The 18,892-nt window shown below is 33.9% G+C and overlaps 1 protein-coding gene across 2 annotated transcripts in view; it reads right to left on the bottom strand.

Moving 5' to 3' along the window:
- Positions 1-1,368: 1,368 nt before the first annotated feature.
- AP1AR (adaptor-related protein complex 1 associated regulatory protein) overlaps positions 1,369-18,892 on the bottom strand; it is a 39,439-nt gene continuing 21,915 nt past the window's right edge. The window contains exons 2-10 of one of the 2 annotated variants that reach the window (XM_011948355.1): positions 17,964-18,012; positions 16,433-16,459; positions 13,702-13,727; positions 10,602-10,698; positions 8,348-8,446; positions 6,374-6,432; positions 5,634-5,707; positions 4,703-4,831; positions 1,369-3,283 (exon numbers count right to left, since the gene is read on the bottom strand). In XM_011948355.1, the coding sequence (XP_011803745.1) occupies positions 3,018-3,283; positions 4,703-4,831; positions 5,634-5,707; positions 6,374-6,432; positions 8,348-8,446; positions 10,602-10,698; positions 13,702-13,727; positions 16,433-16,459; positions 17,964-18,012 (826 nt within the window). In that variant the 3' untranslated portion in view covers positions 1,369-3,017. The remainder of the gene's footprint in view (positions 3,284-4,702; positions 4,832-5,633; positions 5,708-6,373; positions 6,433-8,347; positions 8,447-10,601; positions 10,699-13,701; positions 13,728-16,432; positions 16,460-17,963; positions 18,013-18,892) is intronic. The other variant, XM_011948356.1, reaches the window with a different exon arrangement.

Raw genomic sequence — 18,892 nt, 5'->3', positions numbered from 1 at the left:
GGACAAGATGACAGATGACAAGTAGAAATAGCTCTGTTGTTGAGGAGCCAACTCTAAGCTATAGTTAAACATTGTAATAGTCGGTATCTGTACCTGAATGAGAGTAAGGTCACTGGAAACCAGTTGGATGAGAAATTGCCTCATGGCAGCCTTTTGCAAGATAGGGAGGTATTTTGCAAGATAAATGGCCCTTTGACAGCTCCTTTACGATGGCCTGTCTTGCCATGGAGGATCCAGAGAGGATCACGACGTTTTTCTACCAAGACCCGTGTCAGACTGTAGTTGAGTTTTGCCTACGTGGACTACGTGGAGTGAGCAAGGTAGCCACGGCACCGTGCCAGATGTGTTACCTTACAGTAGTATCTGATTCTACCCTTTTCTTTAGTCTTACATTCAGCCCACCAGAAAATCCTGATGCTTCTACCTGTAAAATCTGCTCTGCCTTTTCAAAACCATTGTAAACCCAAGGCACACTATATTCCACTGGGAATACTATACATCCACTCTTGCCTTCTTACAATCCATTCTCTACACAGCAACTAAAGCAATCTTTTGAAAATGTGTATATGATGACTGTACATCCTTGCTTACAAAAAATGTCAGTAGCTTTCTATTACACATCAAATAAAACTCATTCTTGGCCTACAAGGTCTTGTATCATCTAGTCCTTAACTACCACTCCAGTATCATCTCATACCACTCTTCTCCCTCACTCGTGATGCTTCATTCCCAGTGGTCTTTTTATTCACAGAACATAACAAACTCTTTCCCACCTCAGGTACTCTGTACTTGCTGTACCCTTTGCTGATAACATGCTTCACACCAGGCTTTTTTACTTGACTGGTTCCTGCTTAACAATTAGGTTTTAGCCAAGTTAACAATGAAAACTTAAAACAATTAAGTTTTAGCCAAGGTATCTCCTCAGAGAGGATTCTCCTGACCTATGAGAAGTAGTCAATTGGCCCCCAGTTACTCTCTCTCCTATAATCTTGTATATTTTCTAACTGTGACCTGTGATTTTCTTACATATATGTTTACTTATTATTGTCTATCTCTCTCACCAGAATGGTAAGCACAGAGCAGAAAGACCTTATATGTCTTTGTACTTCTATGTCCCTAACACCCACCACAGTTCCAATATTAATACTATTCCAATATTTGCTGAATAAATTATTTCTAGTACTTTTTATAAACACAAAATGTTAACTTTTTTTAACAGTTAAAACACATTTTCAAGTTTAGTTCCATCTTGCTTTCTTAATTTACTTCTTTTTGTCTTCACATCAGATTTAATAAAATAATTACAAGTCAGGAATCAGAATACTTGCATGTTTATGGAGTAAAACCGGTAACAGTCAAATAACTTACTACCTTTAAGTGTAAAAATGTGTTTATTCACAACCATTTGTAAATTACCATTTGTTGCCATTCCTTCAAAAAATTCTTTATGAACAAAAAGCCAAGAAAAATTACAATAGTAGCTTATGCCAAACCAAAAATATACATCTGATGTATACAAACTTTAAAAAGCATTAACACAGGCAAGGTGAATATAGATTACCTTAAAAATATTTCCAAGACACAGCTACAACTTAAATTAAGACAGATATAAATAATGGCATTACCTAATGTATTATATTTACATATTTAAAGTATCATATTAATTTCTATGACATAAAAAAGGAGATAAAACTACAGATGTCATTGCTTAGCAGTTCAAATATTGAAAGGGCCACATGATTTTTTTTTAAGTACAGCAAGAACTTCAGGTTACTATTTATATCTGGACCTTCCTTCCTATATTTATAAGAACATGCACTGTCATTGTTGCAAGAGGAAAAAAATTTAAAAACATTAAGGAAAAACCAAAAAACAGTTTGCTTACTAAAATCATACCAAATCCTCAGCAAAATCAAGGAAAGCAATTATGGAGTGTTTTCTATTCCTGGCCTTTTAAATTGACACATACATTTTAGAGAAAAGAACAGTTGATTGTCTATAACAAAATGCGGTTACAGATATTGATATGCTTAGTTCTATCCCATTAAAGCACCTTGTACTACAAGGTAAACGAAAGCTTAATAAAATCAATGGAGCCTTTCATACCAGAAAGGATTTTATTTGAAATACCCGTATTACCTTTTTAGATTTTCCTTTCTTAAATCATGCAGAGAATATGTTCTGTGTAAAATCTAAGATCATTCATTGGAAATATAGAATTTTTAAAAAATAATGGCACCTAAAAACTTAATACTATATATCAATTAAAGTCAATATAGTGGCATGTAAAATGAAGTGGAAAAAACTATATATATATATATATCTTCTTAAGTATTATTTTTTATTATTACCAACTTGAAATGTCCAAACTCTGAAGGGTTATTTTTATATTATCTTTTGTTCAGACTGAATCAACATTATCACACTAGGACATGTAAATAAGGACATGTAATGATGTAATGCTGATACTTCTGCATTTCCTAGAGTCATCTACTCAAATCAACTGTACTTACTATTAGATAATAAAATCCAAAGAAGTCATAGAAATAAATAATGCTGGAAAAGGGAACACTATTCTAAATCTGAATCTGACAATCCCTCCTCATGCTTTCTTCACATCTGCTGAGAATTAACAAAAAAAGTCTTAATGTTTTCATAGTTAGACAATGAATAGGCTTCATAAATCATTCAAAGTAAAATTAATTTAAAAAATGGAAAGTGGAAATCTACCACAGTAAACAGAAATGCTATAAAGAAAAGATTTAAAGTAAATTTAATTGGTAACATGACAGGACCATTAAATTGGTCTTGAAAAGCAGAAGGCAGATGATGAAATTGCACTTGATTCTGTATCAATTCAGATCCTATCATCCCTACTCCTTTCTAATAAAATAAGCATTTACAACATGGTTTCTTACACATCTCCCTTACAAAAAGGCTCAGCACAATCACTTATACATTCTAGTTGGTTTTTAACATTTGGTCATAACTGATAAACAAGGTCACACAATTTTACCCTATCGAGTCTGTTGATCTGTGTCAGAATGCCTTATGCCAGAATCAGACAGTTCTAATACAGGATTTACAAATCCAGAATACTCGGAATTTCCATTATCATCCATTTCGGCACTAACAAAATCATTCTCCCACTCCAGCCCATTGGAATCATCAGAGGCTGATGTAGGATTACTTCCAGTCTTCTTGTTGCTATACTTAAGTGCTGCCCGTAGAATGTCTTCCTCTGTTTTGGAACGTTCTCTCATTGGAAGCATTCTATTCATTCCTATGATTTGAACAGAGTTTTTAGAAATCTCAGAACAGATAATAAAGCTATATTTAAAAACTTCCAAGTTTAGCAATATAGTTTTTATTTAACTATCAGACTTGATGTGTGAAATAAAGACCCAGTCCCATGGAGGTCTTCTTAAGGGAGATTGTTAGGGTCTAACCCTGAAGTATGCCTCAGATAAAAATAAATATTAACAGTCACCAAAGGGCAGTTTTGATGCATCATTTATTATCTGATAGGATGAAATTCCTGAAGAGTCATAAATAAAACAGAATGGATGGAGGATTTCAATTGCTATTAGTCTTATATGGCCAAGTTAGTATGTCCGCCAAAGTCCTTTCCTACCCACATAATTTCATTTCCCAGAGAATGACAGTCACTCTAATGATAACATGTACTTTTCCAGCATTTACTAGGCTCCAGTTAATGTTATATACATGTCACAGATATGAACTGATTTAATCCCCAACAACTCTATGGAGTACAGTACTATCATTATTCTCATTCAGGACGCTAACCGGGACAGAAAGGCTAAGTGATTTGGGTAATGTCACATAGCTAAACAGTGGTGAAGCAAGAATTTTAATCCATTCAATCTGGCTCCAAAGTCTGTGGTCTTATGCTCTTCCGACTCTACCAAACAGAGGAGAGACGTTTCTATGGGAAACTGTTCTAGATCTAATTCGAAACAAAATGAAATTGGTAAAGTGAAAGTGTCAATAATCTTGAAAGGAAAAGAGAATGTCATTTTACTGGCAGAAGGAAGGGAGAGAGGACAGAAAAGAAGTTTGAATCTGTAAGTACAGAATCAACGTTGGTAATAGAATTAAAATCTAGGATTCGCAAAGAGATTGTAATACTCCTAGACACATTTAATGATTTTCTTTTTTGACCTTAAAGATCAGATCCCACCGTAAAAGAACATTTAAATCTGTATAACCATTGTCTGTCACTCCTGAAAAATCACCAGGACTCAACCCAGTAACACAAGTTATTTCCATACATATGATAAAAATATGAGCTAGATACTAATATAATTTTGTAGATTTGTATCTGGTGAATTTGTTTCTGTGGATTTATTTTTAAGAGAAGTTATATTTAACTTCCGGCTTTAGAATGTCCACAAGGGGGTAGTAATCATTCATACCGAGTAATGTCATGGGCTTGGATTACAAAACCTTAAAGAAATTAACATTTATTTTCTAAATCTAAAGAAACATTAAAAATTAAGGAATTTTCTAAACATTTTTATCAACAGTGATAATCACCAACACAATAACAGTCTAAAAAGTGTTTATATGATTTTTCAAGGGCTTGAATTTATTTCCATTTAAATAAAGACCAAGGTAGATTTATATAAATCAACACAGATTATGTTAAATTTTTCAGGTAAAATTGTGAATTATAAAATACCTTCTTCATCTTCCCACTCTAGATCTAAGGATGTGCTGTCGTCATTTCCACTAGTTGATTTAGTTTTGGTCATTAAATCACAACTGCTTTCTGTATTTGGTGTCAAAACTGTAGCATCTGATGAGAGTCCTAGAGTATACACGAAATACAACTGAATACTCTCATCTACTCTTCTACCACAACAGCCATTTTATTATGTAACAATTCTCTCTCTCTAAATATTATTATTATTACTTTTAGCTTCATAAGAAATAATTCTGGAAATCATTTTATTGGTAAGTTTCTGTTAGGAACAGTATAAAGAAACTTTTCTCTCTTTTTTTTTTTGGCCATCTAAGCATAGCAAACATGCAAATTTAAGTGATTATAAACTTTTCAAATATGGTGAACTCTAGATAATATTTTTAACAGTCAATTACAAAGGGGCACAAAAAAACGATGAACAAGAAAGATAAAAAGCAACCTATATTTTCAAAAGGACCCACTACTATACTATGCTGCCGCTGTTGGGAAGCATATGAGTTTTTGCTTTTGAAACTTGAGGAAATATGTTAATCTTATAAGTCAATTTGTAGTAAGTAAAAAACAAGTACACTTTTCTATTACTTCCTCCCATCTTTCCTTTCTGTTTTTTTGGAAAGGGAAGGGTTAGGATCACAGTAGAAATGGAAAAAGGAGTGCTTGACTCCCTATATGGATCTACAGAAACAGTCTGAGATTTTTCTTTGCTCCAACTTCTTTTTAATAAAAAGAAAAGATGAGGTTGTATAATTAATGACTACCTAGGAAACTGACCTATCTGGGAATTACAAATTTAAGAACAGAAAGTTATTCTACAGAAACAGAGCCAGAATCTCTACTTATCTGTTTACTGTGGCATAAAAAAGTACAGAAAATACTTTAAAAGTACAGAAAATACTTTAATACTTACTACTACTTCGAAAAACTTCATACTGTGACTTTATATTTCTCAAACAAGATTCAAAGTCATCTTCTGGTCCTGAACTGTAATAAAAGTGAAATAATTTTTTAATATATTCATGATAAATGCAATATAACAAATATTTAAGCTAATGATGGCATTTTGGCTTGAAGACCTATATCATACAAATTCATAACTGCTGTACAATTAGAATAACCTATATGAAAATAGTTCTTAATTTTCTTAATACTAGCATGAAACTGAAAATAAGATGATTTTGGTTAATCCTGAAACCCAATCTCCAAAGCTTAGCCATAAGTCCAACTTTACAATAATGAAGCATGAACAAAATTCTTTGAACGAGTAGTGATACTTGTGGAAATGTGACACTGAAATATCTCTTCCAAAAAATGACCACACATAAAACTTTATTGCAAGAAAGAGAGGGACTAAGGAAAACACAAACAACTAAGGTATAAATAACTCACCCAAAGACTTTCAGCTATACATCTATATGGGAAATGAGACCACTCTTAAAAATGCAATAAAGTCAGTTTAAATGAATGATAATCATGTTTCAATTTAAATGCTCTCAGTATTCTTCCAAGGTAATGTCTTTTAGAAGGAGTAATTTTTAGGGAACACATAAACATGAATACGTATATACACATCTCGAGGTGAACAATGCTCTACGTAGCAATAAGATGTTCTACCACAAAGAGAAGGAGGCATATGGTTTCATTATTTACCTTTGATATTCTCCATTGTTGGAAGGATGATATTGCTGCACAATTCTCTGCCTTTCTTGCTTTGGAAACATAATGTAATAAAAAAAATCACTCTGTTGTAAAATTATGTATTTTAAAACCACTCATGCAATACCAAAAAGTATTTTTTTCTAGTTTCTAAAAAAAAAAAAAAAAATTCTGTTGACATATTTTTCCTTAAATCCACCACTATTCAATTCTATATCCCCTTATTTATGGGAATAATTTTTCTGAATTTATCCATGTATAATCCAGAAGTGGCCAGAATATTCATAGTGTTATTTTAAAAAAAACTTTTTTTAAACAGATATGTATTGATATTCTTAACATTCTTAGTATACCCAAGAACTTTCAACCTATTGGAAAAATGAGGAGCAGGAAAGGAATAGTTAAAACAATACAAGAAGTTCTATTCTGGGTGAAATAAGTAGCAATAAAACAACAGATTTATAAGATCTGGCTGAGTTGACTCAGAAATAATAAAAGCAATTGACTAAGATTTAGAAGAACTGTTAGAGTTGTCGCTCTGATAGCTATTAGCTATGTATTCCTGGCATGGCCTTTACCTACTGTTCCTTCATCTATAAATTACAGATAGCTATATTACTGCTCTAGCAAGCTCAGGGTTACCATGAAAATCAAATGATTGGTGGGTGTCTGTGTATGTTTGTGTGTCAGTATGTACTGTATAGACTGTAATGTGTTCCTATATCAAATATTTAAACCAGGGTAGGAAAAACTCAGAGAACCCTGGAAATCACCCATATGGATGCTGCACATGGAATGCTTTGTCTTTAAAAGGGAAGCAGTAGATAATCTATTACAGTAAAAAGAGTGCCTATATGATAACCAGAAAAATACTTTTCTTAGTAGAAGGTAAAAGTTAAAAACTTGTTCATTATTTAGAACTGACTTAAAAAGCAAAGATATTCCTTCATATAATCTGCTAAAACAGCAGAGAGAAAAAAAAAATGAAGGGAAGGAGGGGGGAAGGACACAGTTCACACAGAAATCATGTAACAGTATGATACACATGATATTTCAGTTTCTCTACGTTTTACAGTGTGACATGATCTTTATACTACTTCAATTAACACTACAGAGGTGAATCCAAACAGGCAAAATACGGAGGAAGATATTAAGGATACCGGCTAAACACTGTTGTGCTTGAACTTTGGCTCTGGCCTTTATTAACTGTAGGATCTCAAGCAAGTTACAAAACATATCCTACTCTCAGTTTTCTAATTTGTAAAAAAGGGATTAAAAATACTATCTCATAAGATTGTTGTGAGGATTAAATAAGGTAAAACATTGCTGCTCCTGACAGTTAGGGTTCCATAAATGTTACTTATAGTTGCCAGACATTATGGTAATGCAGCATGGTAAGATATGGTAAATCTGCTGCCTTCCCTGATAATATATCAAAGATTTCTCAAGACCCAAACTCCCAATCTCCCAAGGACACAAGAATAAAGATGAGAAGCAAATAATAACCTTATGGGGCAAAACAGCACAGTTTATCCAGTTCCAGGGAATAAAATAAATTCTAGCAATTTAAGAAACTGTTAAAAAAAAAAACCCCTCACAAAACAAAATGCTTTGCCAATTATATTTAAAGGCTAGTTTGGCAACATTTTCCCTCTAAGAGTACATTTAATTTTTCCGAAAGAATACTGAGTTTTATAGCACTAAAATTCATCTTTAGGATAAACAGGAATCAGCATTTGCTAATCTAAAGCTAAATAGCACTGAGCATCAAGCATGTAATCTGATATTATTTCTAGCTGTTAAAGACTGACTAATTTGCCTTGAAAATTCTTAAGAATATATGGGTAAATACATTCGTTGTTAAACAAGAAGTCCTTGAGAATAGGAAAAAAACGTCCCAACTAAGATTGGTTAGAGCAAATAAGGAGAAAAGCAACCCTAATATATGCTGGGGTCTTTTCCCCTCACCTCCAAGAGCTTTCGCTGCTTTGCTGCCCTGGCTGCTTCACGCTGTGCAGCGTATAAAGCTTCTTCTTCTAGTCTTAACTTCTCTTCTTGTAAGGCTAACTGTACATGAACAAAACAATAAGGATTAACAAAAATCAGAACCTGTCTAACTGCTCTAAAAATAAAATGCTTCTATTTATAAAACAAAAAATAAATTATTAAAAAATAATTGATCTCTACAAAGCATAACAGAATTGAAATGTTTGCAACTGTTTGTTTAAATTTCTTCTTTTACAAAATAACCCAAAGGATATAAAACACATTACAGGATTCTTTAGAAATTGAGTCATGAAGCAGTAGCATCTACTCTGTACAAAGTATTTCTTTAGAATATGCAGTGATCTTCATTTTAAACAATCATTCCAACACCTATCACCCTCACTAGTTGGACAGTTTTGGCCCTCATAAATCCAGTACCTTTAAGATCAATTACATCACTGTTGACAAAAGTGAACTCAGCTTTCACAAAATTCATGTTTTGTCATCTAATTAACATCACGTCTAATCAGATGACACGTCATGTCATCTAATTAACAACACATCTCCTTAATTTTATTACTATCAAACTATCAAAAAATTACTTCAAATGTACGTTCTTGCCATTCATAAGAGCACACAAACTGCTTTAGTAGTATCTATTGCATGTTAAAGTTAACTTGAAAATCAAATTTCAACACAAATTTTTTTCTTTAGACTATTAACAGCTATTGTACAGTTTATGTTAATGCTTTGGAAATCACTAATTTGTCCTAAACATACTTTTCTTTTTGAGATAGGGTGTTATTCTGTCACCCAGGCTGTAGTACCATGGCACCAACACTGCAGCCTTGACCTCCTGGGCTCAAGCCATTCTCCCACCTCAGCCTCCAGAGTAGCTGCGACTATAGGCGTGCACCACCACCCCAGGTGAATTTTTGTATTTCTTGCAGAGATGAGGCCTTGCCAAGTTGCTCAGGCGGGTTTTTCACTCCTGGACTCAAGTAATCTGCCCATCTTGGCCTCCAAAGTGCTGGGACTACAGGCATGAGCCATCATACCCAATTTAAACAGACAAATATATGTATATGTATGTATGTATGTGTGGTTTTTTTTGTGTGTGTGTGTGTGTGTATTAATTTTTTTTCTGAGACAGGGTCTTGCTCTGTCACCCAGGCTGGAGTGTAGTGGCTTCCCTTCGACCTCCCATAGCCTTGAAGATCCTGGGCTCAAGCAATCTTCCCACTTCAGCCTCCTTAGTAGCTGGGATTACAGGTGCATACTACCATGCCCGGCTAATTTTTGTATTTTTTTTTAGAGATAGGTTTTCAGCATGTTGCCCAGGCTGGTCTCAAATTCCTGGCCTTGAGTGATCTGTCCACCTTGGTCTCCTAAAGTGCTGGAACTACGGCCACCATGCCTGGTCTTAAACAGAAAATTTTTAAATGTGCAGTGGAATGTGAATAATTCCATTTAGTTTAGTGGGTGCAAAACAGTGATTATAGGCCATTTCCATAAACACATTAAATAACTTTAACACTTAACAATGATTAGTACTTAGTTCTCTGAGAACAAATATACCCACCAAGACAAAAAACTCTTCAAAAAACCACTTATTGTGAAACAGGGTAATTTTTTTAAAATTTGCTTTTTGTTGTTGTTTCCTTTTTGAGACAGGGTCTCACTCTGTTGCCCAGGCTGGAGTGTAATGGCATGATCTTGGCTCACTGCAGCCTTGACCTCTCTGGCTCAAGCAATCCTCCCACCTCAGCCTCCCAAGTAGCTGGGACCACAGGCGTGCACCCCTATACCAAGCTAATTTTGTATTTTTTGTAGAGATGGGGCTTTGCCATGTTGCTCAGGCTGGTCTCCACTTCTTGGGCTCAAGCAATGCACCTGCCTCGGCCACTCAACGTGCTGGGATTACAGGTCTGAGCCTGCTCTAAAAGTTGGTTTTAAATATCAAGGTGCATATTCTTGCCAGAGTTCCTACTTTGTGAATTAAGAAATTGTTTTTAAAAGAATGTACTATCTCCATTTTTTGGCAACATATGATTTCTGATAAATTAAGCCAAACTCAAAGAAATTATAATAGGCTGGAATGATTTTTTTAACTTTTAAATCATATTCATCTGTATATATCTAAATATAGGTTCAATGACTCTACAGAATATATTATCTAATGACAACTCTCTCCTTTATGATAACATGTACTTAAGCAATATAAAAGACTATTCACCTCTTTCTGAATTTTCCTATCAAGATCTTTTTGTTTTTCGGCAATGGAATCATAATGCCTTTCTCTTAGGTCAACAATTTCTTCCTCAGTAAGAGGCCTAGAGAAAAAAAAGGGGAGGAGAAAAAGAAAAAACAAAAACTTCTGATGAGTCTAAGTCCAAATAAAACACTCAAAAGCCAGTGAAATTCTCAAATTTTGCTGTTAAAAATGTTAAAGCAATTTGCTACAACTTCAATTGTTAAGAGTAAAAAGCATACATTCTAATATTTGCTATTATTCTAGTATATAAATTGGTGAGTTGATAACAATATCAGAATAGTTTTTAAAGCACTACAGCCACCTTTTAAGAAATACGGATTTTATTTACCTTCATCTGGCTCTGCTTCAGCCATCTGACCTACGGGTATATACCCTAAACCATATCCCAAAATGCTCATCATAAAATACAGACGTCAGTACACTATTACACCCTGATCTCAGCCCTCATACCATTCTGGAACTCTTCTTAATCCTCCTAAATCACTCTGGCTTCCCCAGGCCCTTCATCCTTCCCTTTTCTTCCAGTCTGTCTGTCCCAATCATCTTCTGGCCTTGCTTTACTTACAACCAACAAGGACACCAAGGCAGATCTGAACTACTTTCTTACCAACATATTCACCTTCTTGCACTCCTATCATTATTCCATATTCACTCAGTTTACTCACATTCTGACCCTGGGTCATTTCCATGATCAGCCCTTCCTGTTTCAGGCTGCTAGAGAAAACTGACATCAATTTGGCACTCGGCCCTCAGCAGTAGTCCTTTTACATACATGTGGCAACTCCTTCACATATCCTATACTACCAAATTAAAAATCTTCACATACTCAAGTTCCTTATTCATACTTTTTTTCTCTTAAAAGGCAATTTCACTCCACTTTAAGAAATGAGGAGTATCAACCATGAATCACCCCAACTTTGTGGCAACCCCCACTTACTTACATATATCCTTCCTATTCTCCTCACCATCCTCTAAAGAGGAATGTTCTTAACTTGTTCGGAGTCACCTACTACATTTACACTCTTCATTCATTCACCATTGTGTCCATCTCTCCTGCCCCACTCCAGAGAATTATCTGGGACCTTGTTCTATGAATTAGTACCTCTCTTTTACCTTTAACCTATTCCTTTTGTCTGTTTGCACCTCTCTTCCATGGGAAGGAAGGAAGGGAGGAAATGAGGGAGGGAGGGGGGAGGGAGGGAGGAACTAAGAAAAAAACCTCCATTTGACCTATATCTATCTCAAGCTACTGCTCCCTCTTTCTTTCAGCCAAGTCCTGAAATTAAATGTATAATATCAATAGTCAGCACATCTAGCACTTACTATGTGCCTGGCTCTCTTCTAAATGTTTCACATATATTAACAAATTGTAATCTTCACAACAACCCTCCAAGGTAGCTATAAGGATTATACATATGAGGGAAGTGAGAGGAAGACAGATTAAGAGTATGGCTAAGTAAGTCATATAGTATGTGGCAAAGCTAGAATCTGAACCCCAGGTAGTGTAGCTCTTGTTCTTAACTACTGTTCTTCTCTTGCCTTCATGTCCTTACCTCCCATTCACTTGTCAACTCGCTGCAGTCTACTTCTGCTCCCATCACTCCAATAACTCTAGCAAAGGTAATCAATGGATTCTATGTTGCCAAATACAATAGACAATTGTAAGTCCTTATCTTACTACCTCAGTTTCATGGGACAGTGTTAACCATTCCCATCTGTCTGTCTCCCCTCCCTTGGCTTCCCAAGCTCTCCTGGTTCTTCTTTTTGCCTCTACTACTTCTTGGTCATCTTCAGAATCCTCTTCTAGTGTCCGCCTAGTCAATCCTCAGATCACTGCTCTCTCACCATGCTCCACCTCTCCCCAGACCCCCACCTCAGTTAGGTGATCTTGGTAACTATCATGGTTAACTAGCCATTTATAGGTATTATCTCCTACTTCCGTTCCTCCAGCTCTAACTTCTGCTAGCCCTAGTTATATATTAGGGCTTTAAAATTTTTTCTTTGAAATATAACTGAAATAAAATGAAATATAGATTTTAAGTGTTCAGTTCATAAAGTTTTAATACTTGTATACACTCATGTAACTTCCACTGGAAGCAAGATATGTGACATTTCCATCACTTCACATACTTTCCTTGTGCCCCTTTACAATCAGTTCTCTCACTTTGCTTATGCAATTTCTTCTGTCTGGAATGTCCTCCTGCTCTGCCTGGATACTTAGCACTAACCAACCCTTCAACAATCAACACCAGGTGTTATCCCCTTAAAAATGTCTTCTTGGATTTATCTCTCCAGACAAGAAGCTGTTTTGGACTAACAGCCTCTTCTCTATGGTTCCCTAGAATGTTCTATAATCACTATTTAATTGCTTTCCCTACCTCATATTGAAATTAGTCATCTCGAGAATCTATCTCCCAGACCAGGATGTTCTTTCTTCTAATGGAGAGACTATGTCTGATTTTTAAAATCCCAGTGTCTAGCACGGTGCTTGGCACATGACAGTTGCTTAATAAATGTTTGCTAAACTAAAAAAAGTAAGGATTATATGTTCATAATGTAACACTGTATATGAAAATATTCTCTTGAAATCAAGAACACTCTTTTGACTTAAAGATACTTAAGTAACACATGCAATTTTAATAAAATATGTAAAAGCTGCTTAAATAATTATAGTACAAAGTTTTAGTTACTATTAAAAGATGTGGAAAAATTTAGAAGAACAAGTTTTAGAATGCATAAAGAAGGAAAGGGGTAATAAAGTTAAAAAATTTAAAAGAAATGTACTTATCAATACTAATGGTTTTAAGAAAACTAAAAAACATATAACAGGTACAACAGGAAAGCATCTAAGCACTTACATTAAATTCTTTAATATTCAAAACAGTCCTTTTGAGATATATTTGTCTCAATCTTATAGAAAGAAAAAACTAAAAGTTCTGAAATGTAAACTGCTTAATGTCTCAAAGTAAGCAAATGATAAAGCATGACTTCTTAAGAGAGTTTTCTTACAATTCGCATAGAAGTTTTTTTTTTTTTTTTTTTTTTTTTAACAAAGCCTTACCTATGACTGCTTCCTGGGCTCTCCCCCTGTACAAAAATTAATTAAACAATTAAAACAAATTAGCTAAATTCTATTTAAAGTAATCAATACAATTTTTATTCAGTCTAAATACTTTCAACTTACCCATTTTTATCAGAGTAAATACATTTCACTGTTAAATATATTTCACTATTAAAAATACTTGAAACAAAAAGTTTTAAAAGTTTGCTACTTCTCCATAGCAAAATTTAGTTTACTATCTAGCTTAATTACATAAAATCATTTGCTGGACATTTCTTAATTTTTTTAAACAAATATTTGTTATATACCAAATGAACTGGGGTCAGGATGGTATTAGACAACATATTCTCTATGTTCTCATTTATTTTAACAGTTGATCCTCACTGTTTTGCAGTTTCCGTATTTGCAAATTTGCTTACTTGGAAAATTTACTTGTAACCACAAAATCAATACTCTTTGAGCTTTCTTGGTTATTCAAGGACAGGCATGGAGCAGTAAAAATTTTGAGTTGCTCAGCAATGCACATTCCCAGATGAAGTAGAACAGGGCAACAGACACTCTGCTTTCTTATTTCAGCTCTCATGCTATAAACAAGTATCTTTTTTACAGTCTATTTAGTGCCACATTGTTTGCATTTTTGTGCTTTTTGGCTGGTGATTTCTGTTTAAAATGGCCTCCAAGTGTAGAATACTAAGTATTCCAGTGTTCCTAAAGGCCAAGAAAGCTATGATGTGAGTTATGGGGAAAATATGTGCGTTAGGTAAGCTTCATACAAGCATGAGTTTGTGCTACTGGCTGTGAGTTCAAAGTTAATGAATCAATAATATATGTTTAATACGGTATCTTACACAGAAACATTCATCGAATGAGGCTATATACTGATTGATGAACATACTGTGATCAGAGGCTTGCAGGAACTTAACCCTGTATTTCCCCTGCAGTAATGCTTCAGCATTCACTAATTTAGCATTTACAGCAACTTTATCAAACATAATTACAATAATGAGAATCAACTTTTTGTTTTCTTTCACAAGGTTATGAAATTATCTGTAGTTTTTTCCTCCAAAGCAAAGCATAACTATTTTCAGGATTTATTCAGGTTTATGCCTACTTCTTACACATTTAAACTATTCATATCTGAAAGTTAAAATATAATAGCAGGAATAAAAATCCAAACGGTCCACATTAGTTTAGAAAGTAGCACTACAAAACAAGATGACATTCAACTAAACCAAACACAAAATATGAAGTAAATGAGAGAGGAGAAGAGGGGTTAGCAAAAACAAAAGTAAACCAAAAAATCCCCAGCCAACCAAACAAAAAGTATCTCGGGAAAATACACGGAATCACCAGTTCTCTTGAAAAGTGTTATGATGCTGGGATGAATTCTAATGGAGGCTGAAAGAACGCTTACTTTTAACACTTGTCAGATGCTTTAAAAATATCATGTCCAGTGTTTGCTTAAACTTTTAAAGAGAAAGACATGAAGACAAAAGCGACCTTTGCAAAGGAAAAGAAGTAAGTTCTATGAAATGGAATATTTTACTGGGAGAACAAACGGCTAAAATAGTTTCCAAAATGTGTCCTATCAGATGAAAAATATGTATTATTATTTTATAAAAGGATTTTTACCCACATTAATTTGGGAAGAACTGAGTTGAACAAGTTTAAGTAATTCAGTTTAACAATAGTTTACCTCAGAACCTTTTACATGCTAATTTACATTCTAAGACTAGTATTCTATACATACTCGAGAAAGGCTGGACTAAAGAATACATTTTTAAAGGAAAAGATTAATACATTTTCTTCTTTCTCTAGAAAACAAAAATGACAAAGTGTCAACTTGCAGTGTTCTTCTAGACTAACCAATTTTCAAGATGTAGAAAGTAGACCCGGGGAGGTTAAGTAATTTGCAGAAATGTACACAATTAATTTAGTGAAGTTGCAAATTAGCATACAAACTAAAGTTCTAACTATACCAATGCATAAGAAATGCTTCTTAGCCTTTTGACTAAGGTCAAATGTTGAAATATACACCACATTATGCTGATTATAAAATGCACTCCCTTCATATTTTTAACACTTCTGTATTTGAGAAGCATCTTAAAACTTGCTGAGTTTTATGAGATGAAATGTAGAAAATCAACATAAAGAATAACTGATAAAAGAGATGATGGCTAAAGTCAGAAACTGTAGAATAAATACGTATAAAATCTGACATCAGAATCTACGAAAACTATAAAGAATGGGCCTACTCCAAAGCTGGGTGAAGTGGTACACACCGATGGTCCCAGCTACTCAGCTAAGGCAGGAGGACTGCTCGAGCCCAGGAGTTTTAGTCCAGCCTGGGCAACATACCGAGATCTTGTCTCTTAAAAAAAGAAAACAACAGCAACAACAAGAAAACAAAGGGTCTACTCTGGATTGTGAAGTATTTTACCTACCTAATGGCAAGAGGTTAGAAATATTAGAAGTACAACTTTCTGAAGTTCCTCGGGTTTCTGTATAATGCTTTAAAACCTGTATGTGTGTATAGTGTATTTTAGTATTTGGAATTATTTTCTAATATAAATTAGTAAAACAAGGAAATAATAAAGAACTAAAAAGTAAAAATAAAAACTAGAAAATAAAAATTCTAAAACAAAAATAAAAATTGTAAACATAATTGTTAGAACTAATGAGATGATCAATGAGAAAAATACAAGTTTTGTACTATTATGGAAATACTTACTTCATCACTTTCTACTAGATTCTCAAACTGAAAGGACAAAAAAGTAACCGTTAGGAGGAATATTTGTCTTAGGTATACATCTCGCAAGAAATTATGTTACTTTTTTCACTTAAAAATAATATATCTTTATATTTGTAAGATATTTAATTCAAATGCCTCTTTAATACATCATTTCATTTGATATATTCAACAGTCCTAAAAATGGCCAAGGCAAGCATATACTATTTTAATTTATGACTTTCTATGAATGAAAATCAAACAGGAGAATTATAGCAATTTTCTACATAAATCAGAACTAAAAGTTTCATCTGAATTGAATATTTCATACAAGTATTTTCAGTCCATGCTACCAGAATATTCCACTTCACTTGACTTCAGAACAAATGTCATAAGAAGGAAAATTATTCAAGGAATGGGGACTAAAAGATACCCAAATAAGAATTTCCCAACATGTTTATATTTATTCATCTATTCATTCACATAGTCATTTACTGAAAATCTACTAAATGGTTGTTACTATCCCCCAAATAAAATGTCTTTCTAGAGATGGGAATGTGAACAGTTTGATCATAATGTGATTAATACTATTATGTCAGTGACCTAATGAAAGTAATTACTATTATATTACTAAAATGTCTGCATTTTAAATATAAATAACTTGATAAATAACCACCTGAAAGAAAAGGCGTTTTATTGTTAATACTGTTTGGTTTAAAGATTGAGAGGAAACAATGAATTCAAAAGGTTTAGAAAATTAAGGAATCTCTCTAAAAACAGAATAAAACTGTTAAAGTTATTATCTTTATCTTATTTTTATATTGGTTTGTGATTTTTAAATATCTAATTCCTGCCTTACACGTTTCCTTATTAATACAGAAGGTCATGAAGTACAGTGTTCAAGCTTTGGAGCCAGGCAGTTTGGACTAGAATTTAGGTTTTGCCACTTACAGGTTGTGTAATATGGCCCAATTTCTCCACCTGTCTAAGCCTCTGATTTTTCATCCATGAAACAGGGTGACCACCACCTGTTTAACAACAGAGTTGTGATGACATTCTTAATTTGTATGGTGGAGTGGCTAGTTTACACAGTAGGTAAGGAATAAATGGTAGTTTCTATTATTATATTTTACATTCAAAGAAAAAGTGACTCGGTGATTCTGCTGTGGAGTTACTTTAAACTCAACTTCCTGCTTTGTTTCTGGACTTTCCTGGCTGGGGCAGGCCAACCATCTCTCATTATACCCACTGCCCTAGTGAGCCACTATTACTAACAGAAGAGTACCTTCTCCCTCACTTATGTAGGGTGGGGGGAAAAGCTATTAGAAAAACAGAACCATAATCCTCTGCAAACTTCTCCCTATTCATTCCTTCCCCACTGCTCCAACTCTTTCAATCTTCACTAACATGAATACTATTGAAACATAAACAGTTCATTCTAAATTTGGGTCCAGATCTTTCCCTCTTTACAACAAAAAGCCCCTTCTGCCTTTCTGCAGGCACTTTTAATCCAATCAAATTAACGACTACTTACCTCTATTGTTAAGTGCTCACCTCTTGAGCATGTTCTAAAATACTTGGATCTGGGAAGGAAAACAGAATAACTTTAAAAAACACAATTAACTCTATGATTGAATTAATATAGTAGCATAAAAGCATTTATTTCCTCAAGAGCAACTTCAAAATCTCTAACATACAGTTATATTTATAAAAAAAGAACAACAAAATTTATCTAAGAATATAAAAAGTCCAGATTTTTAAACTTCATTATGGCTTTGTTTAGTCAACTAATATTTCTTTCTATTGGTACTAATATTTACTGTAATAATTTACTGTATTTACTACATTGAGTAGAATACATTTTAACATGTATCTCATTATTTTTACTACATCAAGTACCTTGTCAAAAATACTGATGTGTTAAATAATATATAAAAATATGTTCTCAGTTTTGTTAAAAATACACAAAACATTAACTATCTAAAACATTAACTAAAAGGATATATGTTAATATGCTAAGAGTAGTTATCTTTGGTGGTGGAATCATGTGTCTTTATTCAAGACTTTGTTATCTTCCCATGCCCTCACGAATACAAGAGAGAAACAATGCATATACATGTCAATGAAACAATCCATTATATTATTTTTTCCAACTAGGGCCAAATATTGACTTTAATCATTCTTTTCTGCCCCTATTAAACTTACATGTAGTCAAATAGGAATCTTCTTTATTATATCTTCTCCAAAGATATGTCTACATTCTAAATACTACAGCATCCAAGCTGGCATCCCAGGACAGGGCCACTCACAGTCCTTTGTAACTGGAAGAGCCCGGAGATTGAGACTTTCAGTCAATGTGGCTCCTGTTACAGCTGCCAAAGCTGATGGAGAACTCCATCCCCGTACAATGGGGATCCAAATGTACTAAGTGTTCCTAAAGCATCAGGATTCATGGACAGAAAG

Source organism: Colobus angolensis, unplaced genomic scaffold (genome assembly GCF_000951035.1).
Source record: "Colobus angolensis palliatus isolate OR3802 unplaced genomic scaffold, Cang.pa_1.0 Scaffold279, whole genome shotgun sequence".
In the NCBI taxonomy this organism is placed as follows: Eukaryota; Metazoa; Chordata; class Mammalia; order Primates; family Cercopithecidae; genus Colobus; species Colobus angolensis.
The sequence above is the reverse complement of the archived record's forward strand: the minus strand, read 5'-3'. Positions and strand labels throughout refer to the sequence as shown.